Here is a 23,656-nt window from a genome sequence, read left to right as displayed (position 1 = left end):
CCCCCCGGTAAAGTGCCCCCCACCCCGACACACACCCGCTATGTATCCCGGGCTCCTCTTGCCCATCTGTGGACCCGGGACCAGCATAGCGGGTGATGATGGGTAGAGGGGAGGGAGGAGAGAGAACACACATCCGCTCTCCTCCCCTTCTTGTTCCTGACCTGGAAATGACATGTATGACATCACTTCCAGGTCCCCCCTGACAGTTTCCTCACCATCAAGGCCAGGAAAGAATATAATGCAGTGTGATCTGTATTACATTACATTCAGTGGAGCACAGGGGAGACATTGGGGGTCTTTTAGACCCTGGATGTCTCATTAACCACTTGCCCACCGTCTCACGCAGATATACTGCCACAGAAGAGCTCGTACAGGCAAACTAACGTACCTGTTTGTTGCCCTCTAAGAGGCGGCCTGCGGGCACACGCATGTGCCCGCGGCAAGCTCCGTGAGTTGGGTCGCGGGTTCCACGGACTCGGTGTCCGCGGGGATACCCACGATCGTCTCAAGGAGAGGAAGAACGGGGAGATGCTAATGTAAACAAGCATCTCCCCGTTCTGCCAAGTGACAGTGTCACTGATCATAGCTCCCTGTGATCAGGAGCAGAGATCAGTGATGTGCCACACATAGCCACGCCCCCTCACAGTTAGAATCACTCCCCAGGACATACTTAACCCCTACACTGCCCCCTAGTGGTTAACCCCTTCACTGCCAGTGTCATTTACACAGGAATCAGTGCATTTGTATAGCACTGATTGCTGTATAAATGACAATGGTCCCAAAAATGTGTCAAAAATGTCCGATGTGTCCGCCATAATGTCGTAGTCATGATAAAAATCGCTGATCGCCGCCATTACTAGTAAAATAAAAAATATTAATAAAAATGCCATAAAACTATCCCCTATTTTGTAAACGCTATAACTTTTGCGCAAACCAATCAATAAACGCTTATTGCAATTTTTTTTTACCAAAAATATGTAGAAGAATACGTATCGGCCTAAACTGAGGAAAAAAATGTTTTTTTATATATATTTTTGGGGGATATTTATTATAGCAAAATGTAAAAAATAATGTGTTTTTTTTCAAAATTGTCACTCTTTTTTTGTTTATAGCGCAAAGAATAAAAACCGCAGAGGTGATCAAATACCACCAAAAGAAAGCTCTATTTGTGGGAAAAAAAGGACTTCAATTTTGTTTGGGAGCCACGTCGCACGACCGCGCAATTGTCAGTTAAAGCGACGCAGTGCCGAATCGCAAAAAGTGCTCTGGTCTTTGGCCAGCAAAATGGTCCGGGGCTTAAGTGGTTAAAGAGAACCTGTCACCAAAAAATCATCACATAGGGGACTTTTTGTCCTCTATGTCAGTGTTTCTCAACTGTTTATCAGTCAAGGCACCCTCCAAAATTATGGACAGCCCCATTCTAAAATGGAAAAACTATTCTAATAGTTCTACATAATGCAACACACGTAGGACGCCCAATGTTATAAGTGATTTATTCTTCCAAAGCAAATACACATTTGCAAACTGGTACAGACTAGTATTCCAATGTTTCTCTTCTCCCTCAGTTTTTCTCCATCATTCAGCTAATGAGACCCCAAAGCTCATGGAGAGGAGCAAGGGAGGGTCACACAAGGATGATATTCAGACAACTGACATCCTCCTTATCAGCTCATGATGTCATTTGTCGTTAGGAAAAAGCCCCGCCCCCCACATATACGCATGTACATACATAAGCTCACACATAGGGGCGCCTATGTCTGAAAACGTTGATTGTGATACACGTTACATATCGCCTTGCACACCAGAATGAGAGCAATAATTTTAACACCAGACCTCCTCCATGACACTAAAACGGATGATCTATCGGGGGCTTTAAAAGTGTCGCCTATAGAAAAGTACTGAAATTGGTCACCTTTTCACAGGTGCACACAAATTTAAGGTTTGATATGTTGGGTATCTATTTAACTCGATGCAACCTCATCTTTTATATTTTACCCAAAAATTTGGTAATTTATTGTGTTATTGTGCCCCCTAAAACTTTAGTGTGTTGTTTATTCAAATTTTGTGTTTTCTAGACTTCCCTCACTCAGGACAGGAATGTGGCTTCTCCCCCGTGTGAGATCTCTGATGTTTGTGAAGATCGCACTTCTGTAAAAAACATTTCCCGCACTCAGGACAGAAATACGGATTCTCCCCCGTGTGGGATCTCTGATGTGTGTAAAGATGGGCATTCTGTGAAAAACATTTCCCACACTCAGGACAGGAATACGGCTTCTCCCCGGTGTGAGATCTCTGATGTGTGTAAAGAACGGACTTCACTGAAAAACATTTCCCGCACTCAGAACAGGAATACGGCTTCTCACCTGTGTGAGATCTCTGATGTCTGGAAAGATGGTACTTCTGTGAAAAACATTTCCCGCACTCAGGACAGGAATAAGGCTTCTCCCCCGTGTGAGATCTCTGATGTGTGTAAAGATGGGACTTCTGTGAAAAACATTTCCCACACTCAGGACAGGAATACGGATTCTCCCCTGTGTGAGATCTCTGATGTGTGTAAAGATGGGACTTCTGTGAAAAACATTTCCCGCACTCAGGACAGGAATACGGCTTCTCACCTGTGTGAGATCTTTTATGCACATTAAGATTGTATTTAGAATGGAAACATCTCCCGCACTCAGTACAGGGAAATCTCTTTTCTGGTGGAAGGACGGCACCGTCCCTCACAGTCTGAGGTTCCTCAGGATAAGAGGAATACGATGGTCCATCTACACTGTGTGGTGCCGGATGGACATTTGAGGTAGTCGGGTTTTCTCCTGGACTATACTGTGTGATGTCCTCATCTTCTACTTTACAGTCTGGAGACAAAGTGAGACAATCCTCTGAGGTTTTCCTCATCTCCCGTCCATCTACTAAAATAGAAATAAAAAGATTACTACTAGACATGAACAGATTGGTTCTCCTAAACCAGGACTCCGCCCACATCAGGCAGCTTTGTCTCTGAGGATCTTACAATTCCCCCCTCAAGGTAACTAGTAAATGGGACCTCTGATCTCCTACCAGTTCATTTCTTTATTCATGGACCTTAGTCAGAGAGTGAGGAAACAACGAGAACTGTCTTTTATAGGAGTGACAGTGATGAGGGGATTATAGGACGAGTGTCCCCACCCCCTCTATCACTCATTGCCATCTTCCCAACACAAGAAGTCCTGCACTTCCTTATTTAGTCCATGATTTAATCATGAATAACAGCGGGGTTGAGTCCCACCAGAGTTTAGAGAGTGAGGATGGGGGGAGAATAAACTAGATGAAGACTGGATTGATCCTGAAGACCACCATCTTTTTTTTTTTTTTTTTAGCAATACATGTTTAGTGCATTTTACAAGACATACAGGTTAATCCGCTGTGAGCGAAGGCACATGGAAGGTTGCTCCCAGCATATTTAACAAAAGAATAGAAACATGACTAACAAATCTTGTACAACAGCTGGAACACAAAAAACATGTCTACTACATAGTATACGTTAAGGTAGAGCAAGTAGATACTCAGGAGGGTAATGTCATATATTGGCCCAGATGGACCAGGGTTCCCACAAGGAGTCAAAGGCTGATGCCTGACCAAGCAACATTGCAAGAGTATGTTTCATAAGAATGATGGAGCTTGACAAGTATAACTACCTCAGAGGGATTGGGGACTTCCTGGGTTTTTCAGTGTTTGGCTATCATGAGCCTGGCAGCGACCAGGATATAAGTAACAACTTCTAGAAAAGAACAGGGTAAGTTGTCGATTTCCAAGGCACAGAACAGCCAAAGCCGGGTTGGGAGAGGTCACCACACCTGTCACATCTGAGATTATTGTGAAGATTTTGTTCCAGAAGCTTGCAATGTTCTTGTAGGACCAAAAGACATGAAGAAGATTGCCAATTTGGCCACATCCTCGCCAACAAAGTGAGGAGTGATAACAATAGATCTGAGCCAAGCGATAGGGAGTGAGATACCAACGGAGTGAGATCTATTGTGTCAACTCCCAATTCTGCACACAATGCAAGGCTTTGTAGACTGATCTGAAGGCATTGCTCCATTGGTGGTGAATGAGGATTTTAAATCTTCCTCCCATAGAAGGAAAGGTTTTGATTTAAGAAATGTTAGCTTTTCCTGCAGTATGTTATATATTAGGGAGATGCCTATGTTCCTGGTAGGTGTTGACAAATAGAACTGCAATAATTGTTTGGGGAGATATACCTCAGCGGGAGGGGATGTCACCAGGAGGTGCTGTATTCTGAGATACATGAAGTGGACTGCGTTTTGGTTATTTTGTGGAGTAACTTACAGAGGAAACAAAGTTGGTGAGCGTTCTGGGGAAAAAACATTCTCCAGGGTGTACGGTTGGGCATTTATGTCACAGGTCAGAACAATGTATTTGCCTTGGGGATCTAACACAGAGTCTTTGAGACAAAAGGCTAGAGAGTTATTAATTGCTGTGAGAACCCCTCATTTCTTACAAGGGGCAGAGGTAAAGTGAATATGTGGAAAATCCCTGTGGCTACATCTTGGACTCTGAAGAGAGTGAAAGTGGGTCTCCTGTACACAGAAGATATCAGCCTGGAGGATAGAGGCTTTTTTTACATTAAGGCCCATTTTGCTGGGTAGTTCCAGCCTCTGGTGTTCAGAGAGACTATTTTAAACCCCATGTAGGATAGGTAGGTAAGCAGTTGGAGGTAGTCGCAGCTCTAGGCTTAGTGGTAGGTATTTCTTGCCACAGGAAGGAAGGATTTGACCACTGTGAGCACTTGGAGGTGGGAACTTGGTGCCAAGAAGAAGCAGTAGTAGAGCAGGTGAAATCAACTGTAAGAACAAAACAAAGCAGTAACAAAAATGGTTCAATAAAATGGTTAAAAAAAAGAGGTTCTGGGAAGAACTGTGTGCAGGTAAACTGCAAAACAAAGAGAAATAGACATTGGACAACAGTCTCCCAGCTGAGGAATTTTATAGTTGCGGTCCCCCAGAGGGGCAATTAGGACTCACTTTGCCGGTTAGGAGATCTCCTTACTAGACCACTTGCCAGTCAGATGTGATTGTATAAGGGCCTGCGGGACCAGGAAGGGCTGTGCTCTCTTCTGGGATAATGTCCTTTCTCCTGAGAAGTTGAAGCCTGCTTTCATATGACATGATGGTTGAAATTTCTCCATTGTGCTTGACGAAGGTGCACGAGTAGCACCAGTGGTGGTTGATGTTGTTCCTTAGAGCCTTGGTGACCATCGCCAGGTTCTTATGTCTCTGTAAGATGAATTGCAACAAGTCAGCTAGCAGCTGAAACCTGGGGAATGTCTCCGGAAGGTGCTCTGCCCAGCATGAAGCAGATATGATCTTCTCCTTGGCCTGGAAGAAGTGAATCCTTAACAACACATCACATGGGATAGATTGGGGCATGTGAGCAGGTTTCAGGATTCTGTGGATGCTTTCATCGGTAAGGTCCTCGTGCATGAAGGAGGAAGCCACAGACTTGAATAAGTCTTTTACATAGTGGGCTACTTGGGCCTGTTGGACTGATTCTGGGATCCCCTGGATTTTATGATTGTTTCTGTGGGATCTGTCCTCCAGGTTCGCTACTTTTGCCTTGAGCCACTGGAAGTCACTGTGTGTGCTGTGGGCATCAACAAGTGAGGTAAAGTAGGAGGCATTTTCTCTAATTCAATTTGAACTAAACTTTCACCCACTTCATGGAGTTCCCATTTTAAATTGTGGATGCAGGAGAGAATGTTGGCCTGCAGGGATGCTGTAAGTAACAGGAGCATATCTATTAATGTGTTGTCAGACACAGCTGGTCTGAGGTGGGGAAGGATGCTATGGGATCCAGGCGGTCAGTGGGAGGGTGAGAATCAGCCTGCATTGTGCCTACCTCCATGTCATTGAGGAAAGCCTGGTCTTATCCTGCCTGTGTGAGGGGCTTGGGCTGCGGGTGGAGGGAGTTGAAGCTCCAGAGCCTGAGGATGAGCTTAGATTGTGTTACCCTGCCACCTCAGCACAATGATGCCTGCTACTGGAGGGCCCTGCTTTCTGGAACGCGGCTGCTATCTTGTTGAAGCCCCAGAGGTAGAGGGGGAGAGAAGCCCTCGAGTTTTTTAGGCATGCGGGCCTTCTTTCATTTCCTGGGCATGCCACTAGGTCCAAGATGTGATCCGAAGCCATCTGGTGGGTGCAAAAGCTGCAGTGAGTCTGTCAAATTTGTGATTTCCCCAGCTGTGGAGCGGAGCCATCTCACACAGTGAACATACACCAACATGGTCGCAATGCCCCGATGATTGGGTTATTGACTCCTCCCTCATTATCACTTTCTGTTTAAGGTTCCAAAGTTTGAATGTGTTATCACAATATTATTAACATGTAAAAGTCTGTGCTCCAATCAAATCATCAGATATAAAATATCCAGCTGATAGAAAATGGGTGCAAAAGAAGTAAGGCCTATGTAATGTACAACTTTTATATATGATACAAAAATTAGGACTATACAGTATCAGAATAATGTTATGTACAACATAGAGTATATAGTGCAGGGGTCAGGCGTATATAATGTACAATATAAATTATATAGTGCAAGGGTCAGGACTCATAATATTGGTATTCAGTGGAAGCTTAAATGTTTACTTGAAACAAGTTGCAGAGGTCCCACAACGCTGCCTCCCATCTCCTGAGACTGCACTCAGTGACTTGGGTCTGAGACTATACAGACATATCCCTCCACCCGGCACAGCCAGCAAACAACAGAGCAAGTAACCCAGGGAGAATTGTTCTGTCAGAGATCTTGCTAGACTCGGGCATGGGGAAGGAGACCCAAAGCACATACCCCAGGTGCCTGGGTCTAGTAACGTCTATGGTCAAAATTAAAATTTTGCTGCCAGCTGAACCCCAGAATCTCCATAAATCCAGTCTAGAAACATTGTGTCTGCAGCACAGAGAAGGAAGATTATTCAAGAGAAATCCAGGAAGGGGAACACAGCTTCCTTGCCCTACTCTGGACCAATCAGTGAGCAGTATGGGTGGAGGAATGTATTTAGTGTTAATGACCCACCTGTGCTGATCTCTGTAGGAGTGTCCTCCTCTATAAATGTCTCCATTATTCCATCCTCCTCCATAGACTGCTGATCATCACCCACATACCTCCCTTCTTCTTCTGCTTTAACCTCAAATTCTATATCGATTGGATCTCCACTCTAATTCAAGAAAATGAGAGAGAATATCATCTGTAAAATATAAGCTTTATTATTGTGACATCACATAAAAATTCCAAACATTGTTTCCACAAGTGCATGTTCTAGATGTTCTGTCCCACCAACCTTGTAACAGTGAGGGATGGTGTGATCTTCCGGTGTGGAATCCCGGGAAAACAGAGGATGGGGACATCTCTCTGGTGGGTTTCTGGTATTAGGTGGCTCCATCACTCCATATTCTTCATCCTCCTCTTTATACTCTTCTTTAACCCCAATATTATCATCCCTGAGGTTTCCACTCTAAATATATAATAAAACCTATAATTATAACAAACATGCTGTGTATAAATTAGAGATACCAATAATTGTCAATCATCTACCTGATGATGGTGAGGGATGGTGTGATCTTTCTGTGTGGAATCCCGGGAATACAGAGGACGGGGACATCTCTCTGGTGGGTTCCCATTACTGGATCCATCTGTAGGAAACACACACATTGACTGAATACATTGTTTCTATGTGTTTATCAGATGATGGGGGATCTAGGTGGACCCTCCGTACTGCTCTCTCCTTTACAATAAAGTCTCCTCTTACCCGGTGATGTGAGGGGCGGCTGATTGTCCATCATGACGTCCTTGTAGAGATCCTTGTGTCCTTCTAAATACTCCCACTCCTCCATGGAGAAATAGACAGTGACATCCTGACACCTTATAGGAACCTGACACACACAATGATACAGTCACCATCCAGACACATCCCTTGTCTGTTACTGGATAATGTCCCAGAATTCCCAGCACCGCTCACCTCTCCTCCATGATCTCTCTGGTGACTTCTAGAATCTTCTTTGTATTTCTCTATTCTATCAGGGAGGGAGGTGGAGGCAATGTGATGGTCATATGATCTCCAGACTTCACAGGAGGAAAACTCTAGATCTGAACACAAAGAGCAAAATCAAATTATATTTTCAGAATCCTCTTTAGCTCACCATTCAAGTTTCCATTTTATTAAATCCTCACTTCAGACTGAGGTATAATTTACCCACACAGGACCCCCACACTTCGCAGGTTAAAAGATTGTTGCAGGGATTCTGACATCATTACATACAACACAGGACCAACAGTCCCACTTTGTTAGTGAGGATCCAAAGGGTCCACCCACTTCCCAAGATCATCAGAAAAAAAGCCACATGGTGGGACATTGGGAGGAGAATATTGCTCAGCCAATGGGAAATTATCTCAGCATGACTTACATAATGAAGGAGATGAGGGGGAGGGGAGGAAGTCACTTATGGTGACCATAGAGACATGGAAATTCAGCTGGTTCAGCAGGGATCGGTCACATTTCCATCCATGTGTGGTCACTGCCGGATAAAAAAGTCACTCGATCAGCGGCTGCAGCCAATACCTTCATCACTGATCTGTGTATTCTGAGAGCGGAGGAGCGCCCCCCATTGTCAGAATACAATAGTGCAGTGGGGAGGATTCCCCCATCCCCCTCCAATGTGTGGATGGGGTAATCTGATCCGTTTTTTCACTCAGCCCGCTGGTTGAATAATAAAACTAAACCATGTATGGCCAGCTTTGGAAGTAAGATATATTAACCACTTAAGGACCGAGCCTCTTTTTGACACTTGTTGTTTACAAGTTAAAATCTGTTTTTCTTACTAGAAAATGACTTAGAACCCCAAAACATTATATAAATTATTTTTTTTCAGAATAAAATGGTTGCAATGTCACATTGTATTTGCGCAGCGGTCTTACCAGCTCAATTTTTTTTGCAAAAAATACACTTTTTTTTACTTAAAAAATAGGACAACAGTAAAGTTAGCCCAATTTTTTTTATATCTTGAAAGATAATGTTACACCGAGTATATTGGTACCCAACATGTCACGCTTAAAAATTGCGCCCGCTCGTGGAATGGGGACAAACTTTGACCCTTAAAAATCTCCGTAGGCGACGTTTAAAAATTTCTACAGGTTACCAGTTTTGAGTTACAGAGGAGGTCTTTTGCTAGAATTGTCAAAAAGGGTTAAAATCCTGTGCTTATCCTACCCTCCTGGTGAAGGGAAATGTGACTATTGAAATGGAGAAATCAAACACATAGATACATAAATGAAAATATATAAATAAAGAAAAGCTGCAACCTAAAAGGTCCGAACCCCTACTATAAGCATAGATGCCTAAAAGAGACAGGTGCGCTAATCTATAAGAATATTCACAGTGCAAAAATATGACAACATGACAAAAATTTAAGGGCATAAAGTCCACTCTTACAAAAACAAGTGCATAAAAATAAATAAAAAAAATTCATAAAATGACTCAAAGTGAAAAAAATACGGATTCAGTCAAAGGTGCACAAAATATGTGCGTAAAAAATGTCCAACTAGCAAACCCTTATACAAAAGGGAACTGAGTGAACCAAGTATGTGAAAACTTCAGTGCTCTTCAAGGAAATTGGGTGAACCAAATATAAGGAAGCTTCAGTGCTCTTCAAAACACAAAGACTTTAATATCCCATCACCACATAGATTCACTTCTTACCAGATAGCGGTAGTTTCAAGCATTGGATAATAATCCCACCATGCTCCAACAGACTGGGCTGTAAAAATGAACCAAATTCCAGATAGCAGCGGTATCAGACACTGGACAGTGATCCCATCAGGCACCCTGGAGCGCATTACGAGACGTCTAACCGTTTGAGCTGGCTGGTGTAAACCACCAGTATATCTAATTCAAAAGCTAGCGCTGAAGAATTGACTCAAATCGTGAAATATGAATAAACAAAAATGTATAAAAATTACCGTAATAGGAAGACCGCAGCTGCTGCACAAAGGTGCTACAACCTTAAAGCAATTAAAAATATATCTAATTCAAAAACTAGCGCTGGCGAATTGACTCAAATGCCGCGTACACATGGTCGGAATTTCCAACAACAAATGTTCAATGTAAACTTGTTGTCAGAAATTCCGCCCATGTGTAGGCGCCATCGGACATTTGTTATCAAGATTTCCGACAACAAAAATTTGAGAGCTGGTTCTCAAATTTTCCGACAACAAAATCCGTTGTCTGAAATTCCGATCGTGTGTACGCAATTCCAATGCACAAAATTCCATGCATGCTCGGAATCAAGCAGAAGAGCCGCACTGGCTATTGAACTTCATTTTTCTCAGCTCGTCGTACGTGTTGTACGTCACCGCAATCTTGACGTTCGGAATTTCCAACAACATTTGTGCGACCGTGTGTATGCAAGACAAGTTTGAGCCAACATCCGTCGGAAATAAATCCAGGATTTTGTTGTCGGAATGTCCAATCATGTGTACGCGGCAAAATAGTGAAATATGAATAAACAAAAACTAATAGGAAGACCGCAGCTGCTGCACAAAGGTGCTACAACCTTAAAGCAATAAAAAATATATAAAACAGCGCCGGCAGCCTATATCAAGCAATATACATCCTAATAAACAATGCCTAATCAATGTTAATGAGAAAACAAAAAACATAAAATCTAAAAGTGCTCAGGTGCTTCAGTGAAAAGTGCAATGGTGCTCCAAAACTTTTGAATCGTTGAAGCGCCTCCCCCTTTTTTGGTGTCCCCACTCACCTAAATTATTGGATCCTCAGCTTTGTAGTCTGGGATCAAAAAGGCATTGATCAAATGATCTGGGGATATGCTGGATGGTTCCTCAGTAAAATCTTGCAAGGAGACGTTTTAAGACATGAAGGACATACCACACTCCATAGATCGGGAAACAGAGAGAGAACGCATAGTGAAATAACGCTTGGCATCAATTATCAATCGCATTACATAGTTACATAGTTACATAGTAGGTGAGGTTGAAAAAAGACACAAGTCCATCAAGTCCAACCTATGTGTGTGATTATGTGTCAGTATTACATTACATATCCCTGTATATTGCGGTCATTCAGGTGATTATCTAATAGTTTCTTGAAGCTATCAATGCTCCCCGCTGAGACCACCGCCTGTGGAAGGGAATTCCACATCCTTGCCGCTCTTACAGTAAAGAACCCTCTACGTAGTTTAAGGTTAAACCTCTTTTCTTCTAATTGTAATGAGTGGCCACGAGTCTTATTAAACTCTCTTCTGCGAAAAAGTTTTATCCCTATTGTGGGGTCACCAGTACAGTATTTGTAATTTGAAATCATATCCCCTCTCAAGCGTCTCTTCTCCAGAGAGAATAAGTTCAGTGCTCGCAACCTTTCCTCATAACAAAGATCCTCCAGACCCTTTATTAGCTTTGTTGCCCTTCTTTGTACTCGCTCCATTTCCAGTACATCCTTCCTGAGGACTGGTGCCCAGAACTGGACAGCATACTCCAGGTGCAGCCGGACCAGAGTCTTGTAGAGCGGGAGAATTATCGTTTTATCTCTGCAGTTGATCCCCCTTTTAATGCATGCCAATATTCTGTTTGCTTTATTAGCAGCAGCTTGGCATTGCATGCCATTGCTGAGCCTATCATCTACTAGGACCCCCAGGTCCTTTTCCATCCTAGATTCCCCCAGAGGTTCTCTGCCCAGTGTATAGATTGCAATCATATTTTTGCCACCCAAATGCATTATTTTACATTTTTCTACATTGAACCTCATTTGCCATGTAGTCGCCCACCCCATTAATTTGTTCAGGTCTTTTTGCAAGATTTCCACATCCTGTGGAGAAGTTATTGCCCTGCTTAGCTTAGTATCGTCTGCAAATACAGAGATGGAACTGTTTATCCCATCCTCCAGGTCGTTTATAAACAAATTAAATAGGATTTGTCCCAGCACAGAACCCTGGGGGACCCCACTACCCACCCCTGACCATTCTGAGTACTCCCCATTTATCACCACCCTCTGAACACGCCCTTGTAGCCAGTTTTCAATCCATGTACTCACCCTATGGTCCATGCCAACGCACCTTATTTTGTACAGTAAACGTTTATGGGGAACTTTGTCAAATGCTTTTGCAAAATCCAGATACACCACGTCTACGGGCCTTCCTTTATCTAGATGGCAACTCACCTCCTCATAGAAGGTTAATAGATTGGTTTGGCAAGAACAATTCTTCATGAATCCATGCTGATTACTGCTAATGATATCATTCTTATTACTAAAATCTTGTATATATTCCCTTATCATCCCCTCCAAGAGTTTACATACTATTGATGTTAGGCTAACTGGTCTGTAATTCCCAGGGATGTTTTTTGGGCCCTTTTTAAATATTGGTGCTACATTGGCTTTTCTCCAATCAGCTGGTACCATTCCAGTCAATAGACTGTCTGTAAAAATTAGGAACAACGGTCTGGCAATCACCTGACTGAGTTCCCTAAGTACCCTCGGATGCAAGCCATCTGGTCCCGGTGATTTATTAATGTTAAGTTTCTCAAGTCTAATTTTAATTCCGTCCTCTGTTAACCATGTAGGTGCTTCCTGTGTTGTGTCATGAGGATAAACACTGCAGTTTTGGTTACTGAAGCCCCCCGATTCACTCGTGAAGACTGAGGAGAAGAATAAATTCAATACCTCTGCCATCTCCCCATCCTTTGTAACCAGATGTCCTTCCTCATTCTTTATGGGGCCAATATGGTCTGTCCTCCCTTTTTTACTGTTTACATACTTAAAGAATTTCTTGGGATTTTTTTTGCTCTCCTCCGCTATGTGTCTTTCATGTTCTATCTTAGCCATCCTAATTGCACCCTTACATTTCTTATTGCATTCTTTATAAATTCTGAATGCTGTGGATGATCCCTCAACCTTGTATTTTTTGAAGGCCTTCTCCTTTGCTTTTATATGCATTTTTACATTGGAGTTAAGCCATCCAGGATGTTTGTTCGCTCTTTTAAATTTCTTACCCAATGGGATACATTGGCTAATGCCCTTATTTAATATGCTCTTAAAGCAAACCCATCTCTCCTCTGTATTCTCTGTTCCTAATATTTTATCCCAATTTATGCCTTTTAGCAAGGTTTGTAGTTTAGGGAAGTTGGCATTCAATGCGCAACTTACAGGAGTTTTGGCAAAAACAGGCATCAGTAAAAAAATATCATCCGAGTTCAATGCTGAGTGGCGTGCGTTCCACAGAGACGGAAATTTGCATCAATGGTCAACACGAAACGGAGGTACGTCAACGTGTTTCGCCCCCTCCTCCAGGGCGTCATCAAGGACAGACTAGGCTGTAAAAATGAACCAAATTCCAGATAGCAGCGGTATCAGACACCGGACAATGATCTCAACAGGTGCCCTAGAGCACATTGTGAGGCGTCTAACCGTTTGAGCTGGCTGGTGTAAACCACCACTCTGTTTTTTTATGTGCATTGATTCTTGCTGATGTTTGGTTGCCTTGATGTAAGTTTTTATTGTGCTGTTTTAATAAACCCTTTTGTTGAAACATATTGCACTACAAGGCTTTCCTCTTCTTCCCTTATGCTCTGGGATTTTTCCTTGAGCTGCCAGATTGGATATCAGCCCTTTCAAAGATACCGAGATTCCTGTGTCCATTGAAAAACCATGTCCACTTTTACAGCTCAAGGTGTTGGAACTTGATGGGATCATTGTCCAGTGTCTGATACCGCTGCTATCTGGAATTTGATTCGTTTTTACAGCCCAGTTTGTTGGAGCATGGTGGGATTATTATCCAATGCTTGAAACTACCGCTATCTAGTAAGAAGTGAATCTATGTGGTGATGGGATATTAAAGTCTTTGTGTTTTGTAGAGCACTGAAGCTTCCTTTTATTTGGTTCACCCAATTTCCTTGAAGAGCACTGAAGTTTTCACATACTTGATTCACTCAGTTCCCTTTTGTAAAAGGGTTTGCCAGTTGGACATTTTTTACACACCTTTTATGAGCTGAATCCTATATTTTCACTTTATGAGTCATTTTATTATTTGTTTTATTTATTTTTATACACTTGTTTTTGTAGGAGTGGACTTTATGCCCTTAACTTTTTTGTCATGTGTATTTTTGCACTGTGAATATTCTTATAGATTAGCACACCTGTCTCTTTTAATGATCTAGAATTATTGCTCTCACTCTAATGATCGCGGCGATACCTCACATGTGTGAGTTAAACATAATTTTCATATGTGGGGGCGACTTACGTATGTGTTTGTTTCTGCACGCGAGCTCGGCGGGACGAGGTGTTTTGAAAATTTTTTTATTATTATTATTTATTTAACTTTTACACCGTAATTTAAAAAAAATGTTTTGGGTCACTTTTATTCCTATTACAAGGAATGTAAACATCCCTTGTAATAGAAAAAAAGCATGACAGGACCATTCTAACCACTTGGCGCCCGCGCTATACCCGAAAGACGGCTACAGCACGCCGCTCAACTGCCGGGACGGCGTCCCTAGACGTCTTCCTGTTTACTGGTTCCCCACGCGCCGCCACAGGCGCGCATCGGGGAAAATCTGTGTTGGTTGTGTCCCTTGGACACAGCCAATCACAGATCGTGCTAAATGGCCAATCACAGCGACCATTTAGCACTCGATCGGCGTGTCAAATGAGAGATGATCTTAAGTGTAAATGTATGAGATCATCTCTCATTGCCGGCTCTCCCTCCTCACACAGAGACAGCGTGTGAGGAGGGAGAGCTTCTGTGCTGCAGATTGTGAGTGCCAACACTGAATAAAACAGTAAATACAGTGCCCACAGTACCTGTCAGTGCCATCTGCCAGTCCCATCTGTCAGTGCCATCTGTCATCAGTGTCACGTGTTATTAGTGCCACGTATAAGTGCCATCTGTCAGTGTCACATGTCATCTGTGCCACGTGTAATCGGTGCCATTTGTCATCAGTGTCACGTGTCATCAGTGCCTACTGTCATCACCAACAATGTCTACAAGATTATTTTCAGCCGAGGAGGCATACAATATTCTTGCGACCAACAAGAGCAACGGGGAGCTCTCTGCTTTGGATTCCTCCTCATATTCAGATTCTGAGTCTGACCTGTACTACAAGCCTGTCCTAAGCAGTGGAACACTGACAGCCTCAGAGGAGGATGAGAGTCCGCCCACCAGACGAAGGCATTCTGGTGAGGAGGCAGTGCCATCCACCAGCACCGCAGTGCCATCCATCAGCACCGCAGTACCTTGGCAAGAAAGGCCACGTACCAGTGGGGTGTCACCTCAGTCCCAAAGGGTTAGGTCTCATGCCAGCCTTCCCTATTCCCTTCAGAACCCCTTGTGGCTTCCTCTTATTTCAGGAGAAGCTAACATTCCCCCTTTCACTGCCCAGCCAGGAGTCCAGGTGGACACACAATATTTTTCCCTGATAGATTTTTTCCATTTAATTTTTACTGACATGCTAGCATCTATTTTGGCCCAGTGCACAGCAATTCATAGTAAGTAACCCAATGTCCTATTATGCCCGTCCCTACGAGTGGAGAGCCCTAACAGTGGATGAGTTTAAAATTTTTTTGGGCCACACATTCTGTATGGGACTAATCAAAAAAAAAAAGATTTACGTTCATATTGGTCAACCCTCCCCCTCCACCACATGCCCATCTTTTCCTCAGTAATGCCCAGAACCAGATATCTCATGAATATGAGATTCCTACACTATAATGATAACACCCAGTGCCCCCCCCCCCCCCCGAAATGACCCAATTTTTGATAAGCTTTATAAAATTCAGTCACTACTAAATTATTTTTCTGAAATCTTCCCCCAGTTGTTTACCCCAGACCAACACATATGCGTGGATGAGTCCCTTATCAAATTTACTGGCGGGCTGGGCTTCAAACAATTTATTCCCACCAAAAGGGCCCGCTATGGGGTGAAGCTGTATAAATTGTGCGACCGAGCCACAGGGTATATATATGCCTTCATGGTATATGAAGGGAAGGACACCCTGCTGCATCCCCCTATACAACTCCTGCCTCCACACTGCTAACAAACCTATTACAACACTCTCATCAAAACCCTCTCATCCAAACCTCGTCAACTCTTTCCTACCCTTAATTCCTTACTTCACCCCCCACTGCCCCCACCCACCAACTTGCTTACCGCTCAACAGATTGCCAACCATTTCAATAGCAAAATCGACACAATTCACAAGGAGATATCCAGCATTCAAATTCCTCCAATACCCAACATATCAGGTCAAACACCGCACTCAATACTCTCCTCCTTTTGCCCAGTTACCACAGATGAAGTTGATAAACTCCTCTCCGTGGCCCACCTCACTACCTGTCCCCTGGACCCTGTCCCCTCTCAATTACTGCAACCACCTTCCCTCTCTATCCTCAACTCCCTAACCCACATTTTCAACCTCTCCCTCTCCTCTGGCACCTTTCCTTCCCTGCTCAAACATGTACTGGTTACCCCCATACTTAAAAAACCCTCACTAGACCCCACCTGTTTGAATAACCTAAGACCCATCTCCCTGCTCCCGTTTGCCTCCAAGCTCATCGAACGCCTTGTCCATGACCAAATGAGTCGCTACCTCACAGACAACAACCTTCTCGACCCCCTACAGTCTGACTTCCGCCCACAACATTCTTCTGAAACTGCCCTACTAAAACCCACCAATGACCTAATAACTGCCAAAACCAATGGCCACTACTCCATACTCATACTTTTAGACCTCTCTGCTGCCTTTGACACAGCTGACCACCTGCTCCTCCTCAGCAAAATACACTGCCTTGGCCTCCGTGATTCTGCTTTATCCTGGTTCTCCTCCTACCTATCTCAGCGCACTTTCAGTGTCACTTACAACTCCATCTCCTCCTCTCCCCTTCCTCTTTCTGTTGTGGTACCCCAAGGCTCCGTCCTTGGGCCTCTTCTATTCTCACTCTATACCTCGTCCCTGGGCCAGTTGATAACCTCCCATGGCTTCCAATACCACCTCTATGCCGATGACACCCAGATCTATCTCTCCACTCCTCAACTCACCCCCTCGATCTCCTCATGGATCTCAAACTAACTGAATGAGATATCGGTATGGATGTCACACCACTTCCTCAAACTTAATCTTTCTAAAATTGAGCTTGGTATATTTCCTCCTTCACGGTCGCCCCCCCTGTGACTTCACCATTAATATCAACAACACAACTATTGGTCCCTCCACACATGTCAGGGTCCTGGGTGTAATCCCTGACTCTAACCTCTCCTTCAGCCCCCATATCCAATCACTGGCTAAATCCTGCCGCCTTAACCTCCACAACATCTCCAGAATTCGACCCTTCCTGACTAATGACACCACAAAGCAACTTATTCACTCCTTGATTATTTTCCGCCTTGACTGCAACTCTCTCCTTAATGGCCTACCCGTAAGCAGGCTATCCCCCCTTCAGTCTATTATGAATGCTGCTGCTAGACTAATAAACCTCACTAATCGATCCGTGACTGCCGCCCCTCTCTGCCAATCTCTTCACTGGCTTCCCCTACCCAACCGTGTAAAATTCAAAATGCTAACCATAACATACAAGGCCATTCACAACATCGCCCTCATCTACATCACCAACCTCATCTGCAGATATTGCCCAAATCGTCCCCTCCGCTCCTCCCAGGACCTTCTGCTCTCTAGCTCCCTTGTTACCTCCTCCCATGCTCGCCTTCAGGACTTCTCCAGAGCCTCTCGATCAGCCCCTACCCTGTCCACCTTTAGGAGATCCCTAAAAACTCATTTATTCAGGGAAGCCTATCCCACACCCACCTAACAACTGTCCCTGAGCCACCCCCATCAAATCATTCTCTGCAGCTATTACCTTTTGTACCACCACCCCCTCCCTTTAGGATTGTGAGCTCTACGAGCAGGGCCCTCCTGAACCTTCTGTATTGAACTGTACTGTAATTGTGTTGTCTCCCTATACATTGTAAAGTGCTGCGTAAACTGTTGGCGCTATATAAATCACAAATAATAATAAATAATAATCCCCCTAATTGCCCAGACTACATGGGATCAAGCGGGAAAGTCGTTTGGGAACTCATAAACCCACTCCTGGAGAAAGGCTACCATTTGTACGTAGATAACTTTTATAAAAGTTTGCCCCTGTTCCGCAACCTTCACAGAAAGAACACTCCAGCATGTGGCACCGCAAGGAGGAACCAGAAGGGCTTTCCTCAAAGCCTCGTCAACAAGAAGTTTAGAAGCGGGGAGACAGAGAGTTTAGGGAATGAGGAAATTCTGGCTGTGAAGTAGAGGGATAGAAGGGAAGTCTACATGCTTTCTTCGATCCACAACAATACATTCGTTGAGATCACCAGGAGGAATGGCCCAATCCAAAAGCCAACATGTATCCACGAATACAATATGTTCATGGGGGTGTCGACTTTAACGACCAAATGCTCGAACCCTACCTTGCCACAAGACTAACATACCAGTGGTATAAAAAAAGTTTCAATTTATTTGTTTAATTTGGCCATATACAACAGCTATATTATTTATCGCAACTCCACTGAAAGACCCAAACCCCTTCTTGGCTACCAGGAGGAAATCACCACTGTCCTTATATTCCCGAATGGCCCACCAGAAAACATTTGATCCGATGTGATTAGCAGAATCTCCAAACGCCACTTTCCCGATAAAATCCCTCCCAGACCAACAGGCCAAAAAAACATCAGAAAAGATGCTGGGTGTACACCAAAGGAGGAGTGAGAAGAGACACCACTTATCATTGTCCCCAATGTCCTTCCCAACCAGGCCTCTGCATAGTTGACTGTTTCCGCCATTACCATACTTCAGTAAATTATTAGTGAAGTATGGTAAAAATAACCCTCACTTCCTGCCAGTTACCTTCACACCCCTTATGCCTCTACTTGCTCTGTAAATGACCCTGGCTTGTTATTCGACCACGCTTCTGCCTACCAATTCTGTACATACCTCTGCCTGACCTGGAACTGACCCTGGACTGTTTGACCATGTTTTTTGCCTGCCTCTTGGACTGATCTTGTACCCTGCCACTGGACTAGTGGGATTCATAACACAGGGGGCTCACATATGTGAGGTGCTCCAGAATTGTTTTTCTGGATGAAGAAAACATTTTTTTGTTTTCTTATTCTAAGATTAGGTCCTGGAGACTTTGAGGCTTCAAAGAGATTTGGGTGGGAAAAGCCTCTGCCCCTGTCCCCATTCTGTCCTGAACGAGGCCCTACTTCTGCCTGCAGGACCTATGCCATCATGCCTCTGCCTGTCGCATGAACTGACCACACCACATGGACCATGTTCCTGCCTACTACCAGGACCAATATTTTGGCACCGCTGACAATCTCTGCCTGCACTGACCCTGGACTGTATATGGACAGTATCCCTGCCTGCTGCCTGTACTGACTATGGACAGTATTCCTGCCTGTTGCCTGGACAATTGTGTTCGCTTTTGCTGACCAAGTCCCTGCCTGCTGCCTGGACCAGTGCTATCCTCCTGTGGACAACCGCGCTACTAAAACCACAGGTAATCTTTTGTTTACCCTTTGCTCAGCAGAATGTATTTTGGGGTGTAATTCTTGGTATGTGCATGCTATGTGTCCCTAGAACACCTAACGGTGTTCCTTGCATGTTGGGCCTCTGTATGTGACCAGGCTGTGTAAAAGTCTCACACATGGTATCGCTATACTCAGGAGGAGTAGCAGAATGTATTTTGGGGTGTCATTTTTGCTATGTACATGCTATGTGTTGAAAATATCTTATAAATGGACAACTTTGCGTAAAAAAATGCGTTTTCTTTTTTTTCCACATTTTCCAAAAACTTCTGGAAAAAAATGAACCATTCAAAAGACTTGTTACACCTCATAGATTATACATTGGGGTGTTAGCTTTCCAAAATGGGGTAACTTTGTGGGCGTTTCCATTGTCCTGGTGCTCCCGGGCCTTCAAAAGTGTAATAGGAATTCAACAAGTTAGATGTGTAATTTATACTTGATGGTGCTCCCTGCATGTTGGGCCTCTGTATGTGGCCAGGCTGTGAAAAAGTCCCACACATGTGGTATCGCCATACTCAGGAGGAGTAGCAGAATGTATTTTGTGGCGAAGTTTGTGGTATACACATGTCATGTGAGAGAAATAACAATGACAATTTTGTGGAAAAAAAATAATAAAATCTTCATTTTGCAAAGAATTGTGGAAAAAAATGACAACATCAAATACCTCACCATGCATCTTACTAAATACCTTGGAATGTCTACTTTCAAAAAAGGGGTCATTTGGGGGGTATTTGTACTTTCCTGACTTGTTCGGGTCGCAAGAAATGAGATGAGGCCACCAGTACATCAGGTGTGATCAATTATTTATGACAATTTGTAGACTCTCTAACTTTCACACAGACCAAAAAATATCCACTAATTTGGGTTATTTTTACCAAAGATATGTAGCAGTATAAATTGTGGCCAGCATTTATGAAGAAAAATTAATCATTTGTAAAATTTTATCACAGAAACTAAGAAAAATTTGTTTTTTTCAAGATTTTCTGTCTTTTTTCATTTATAGCGCAAAAAATAAAAAACCCAGAGGTGATCAAATACCACCAAAAGAAAGCTCTATTTGTATAACAAAAAGGACAAAAAATGAATTTGGGTACAGTATCACATGACTGAGTAATTGTCATTCAAAGTGTGAGAGCACCGAAAGCTGAAAATTGGTCTGGGCAGGAGGGGGTTTTAAGTGTCCAGTAGGCAAGTGGTTAATGCGAGATCTGGGGTCAAAAAGACAGCAGAGCTCACATTTACACTTGAAAGCAATAAAAATATAATAATTAAATGTCATTTTTTTTCTTGCAAAAAAAAAAAATTTCCCCTTTAAGACGATTGGTCGGAAGTGACGTTTGACATCACTTCCACCATTCAATGATATGCAGCCGAGCAGGGGTCATCTTTCCCTCACTCAGCTCCATGCCTTAGAGGGGAGAGGACGCGATCGACTCCGCCGCTACCAATGGCTCCGGTAAGCGGCAGAGATGACCAGAAAGCGGCAGAAGGGGGCCTCTCCCGCCCCCGATTAAAGTGATCTTGCGGCGAATCCACCACGGAGACCACTTTTATCCTAAAGCGCACTGCCCGCCATTGTTGAAAATACCGGGGTCGTGGCAACTAGCTGCTGCCATAACAAGTGTATTTACTGTCAAAGAACCGACGCACAATGACAGCGATTTGCACTAAGTGGTAAATCATCAACTGAAGGAGTTAATCTACATATTACCTCCTCTGCTGCCAGATCCTGCATTGTCTTCTCTCTACGTCTTCTCAAATGGAATGTCTGTAAGTACCTGACATAATTTCCTGTCTGTATATGACATCACTTCCTGTCTTTTTTCCATAGAGTCTTCCTGTCTGGGTAGAAGTGAGATCACCACCTTGTGGAGCTCAGAGGAACTGCAGCCCCGAGAAACATTTGGTAGTGTGAACACGTCCTTGTGCTGTGTGTGTATGTACTGTATATCCTTATAGATGGGTCATCTCCACTCCCACCAAGGGGGATAGAAATATATTACTGCTCGGGGGGGAGACATTTTGGCCCCTTTGATTTTGCAGTAAAATGGAACTTCCTGTCTGTATTCCATAGAGACTTCCTGTCTGGGTAGAGATGAGATCACCACCTTGTGGATCTCAGAGGAACTGCAGCCCCGAGAAACATCTGGTAGTGTGAACATGTCCTTGTGCTGTGTGTGTATGTACTGTATATCCTTCCCCTTTCTCTCCTCCCTGAGTGTGTACGAAAAAGGGGTGGAGCCCTGAGTGTGTATGAAGAGGCGGAGCCCTGAGTGTGTATGAAGAGGCGGAGCTCTGAGTGTGCATGAAGAGGCGGAGCTCTGAGCATGTCTGAAGAGGAGGAGCTCTGAGTGTGTATGAAGAGGCGGAGCTCTGAGTGTGTATGAAGAGGAGGAGCTCTGAGTGTGTATGAAGAGGCGGAGCTCTGAGTGTATAAAGAGGTGGAGCTCTGAGAGTGTATGAAGAGGCGGAGCTCTGAGTGTGTGTGAAGAGGCGGGGCTCCTGAGTGTGTATGAAGAGGCGGAGCTCTGAGTGTGTATGAAGAGGCGGAGCTCTGAGTGTGTATGAAGAGGCGCAGCTCTGAGTGTGTATGAAGAGGCGGAGCTCTGAGTGTGTATGAAGAGGCGGAGCTCTGAGTGTGTATAAAGAGGCGGAGTTTTGAGTGTGTATGAAGAGGCGGAGCTCTGAGTGTGTATGAAGAGGCGGAGCTCTGAGTGTGTATGAAGAGGCGGAGCTCTGAGTGTGTGTGAAGAGGCGGAGCTCTGAGTGTGTGTGAAGAGGCGGAGCTCTGAGTGTGTGTGAAGAGGCGGAGCTCCTGAGTGTGTATGAAGAGGCGGAGCCCTGTGTGTGTATGAAGAGGCGGAGCCCTGTGTGTGTATGAAGAGGCGGAGCCCTGAGTGTGTATGAAGAGGCGGAGCTCTGAGTGTGTATAAAGAGGCGGAGTTTTGAGTGTGTATGAAGAGGCGGAGCTCTGAGTGTGTATGAAGAGGCGGAGCTCTGAGTGTGTATGAAGAGGCGGAGCTCTGAGTGTGTATGAAGAGGCGGAGCTCTGAGTGTGTATGAAGAGGCGGAGCTCTGAGTGTGTATGAAGAGTCGGAGCTCTGAGTGTGTATGAAGAGGCGGACCTCTGAGTGTGTATGAAGAGGCGGAGCCCTGAGTGTGTATGAAGAGGTGGAGCTCTGAGTGTGTATGAAGAGGCGGAGCTCTGAGTGTGTATGAAGAGGCGGAGCTCTGAGTGTGTAGGAAGAGGCGGAGCTCTGAGTGTGTATGAAGAGTCGGAGCTCTGAGTGTGCATGAAGAGGCGGAGCTCTGAGTGTGTATGAAGAGGCGGAGCTCTGAGTGTATATGAAGAGGCGGAGCTCCTGCTGGAACAGCGGTCAGAGGCGGAGTCTAGGAGGGAGATGACAGAAAGCTCAGCAGACTCTCAGGAGTGAGCGAGGAGGATCCAGTTCCTTTGCCATCGGAGGTGAGGAGAGTGTGAAGGATGTTGGTGACTCTGGTAGATGAAAAGCTGGGAGTCATATTGCTCTGGTGAGTGGGGAAGCACTACTAAGGGGGTGCCCTCACCATCACGTGTGTAAGAGGTGGAAGAAGGCGTGGCTACACTACAGCTGGCACAGTTTGGAGCACCGAGAACTTTACACCTTATCAACTTTTCATTGATTGGTGGATCGATTTGAGCAAAATAAGTTTGCTGAAGTAGATGCAAAATGGAAGCAGTGGACTTGCAGAGAACACTATATTGAGCACAAAATATTGTATGATTACATGAATTTGCACAGATTTTTAGTTTATTTATTATAGCAGCAAATATTACAAGGTTAATGAAGTAGGTGTAAAGTGGAAGCAGTGGATCTGCAGGGAAAAGTATATTGAGCACAAAGCACTTTATGTTGTATATGAATTTGCACATGGATCAGTTTACTCAATATATTGATAAACATCATAAGATCAATGAATTAGGTGTAAAGTGGAAGCAGTAGATCTGCAGAGAATATTATTTGAGCCCCTAACACTTGGCATTTTCCAATCCAAACAC

At 44.2% G+C, this 23,656-nt stretch overlaps 1 protein-coding gene across 1 annotated transcript in view; it reads right to left on the bottom strand.

Moving 5' to 3' along the window:
- Nucleotides 1-1,478: 1,478 nt before the first annotated feature.
- Nucleotides 1,479-23,656, bottom strand: part of LOC141121834 (uncharacterized) — a 315,649-nt gene continuing 293,471 nt past the window's right edge. The window contains exon 24 of the mRNA XM_073611550.1: nt 1,479-2,619. Within this exon, the coding sequence (XP_073467651.1) occupies nt 2,083-2,619 (537 nt within the window). The 3' untranslated portion in view covers nt 1,479-2,082. The remainder of the gene's footprint in view (nt 2,620-23,656) is intronic.

Source organism: Aquarana catesbeiana, unplaced genomic scaffold (assembly GCF_042186555.1).
Source record: "Aquarana catesbeiana isolate 2022-GZ unplaced genomic scaffold, ASM4218655v1 unanchor233, whole genome shotgun sequence".
Lineage (NCBI taxonomy): Eukaryota > Metazoa > Chordata > Amphibia > Anura > Ranidae > Aquarana > Aquarana catesbeiana.
This window is presented reverse-complemented; position numbering and strand designations above follow the sequence as displayed.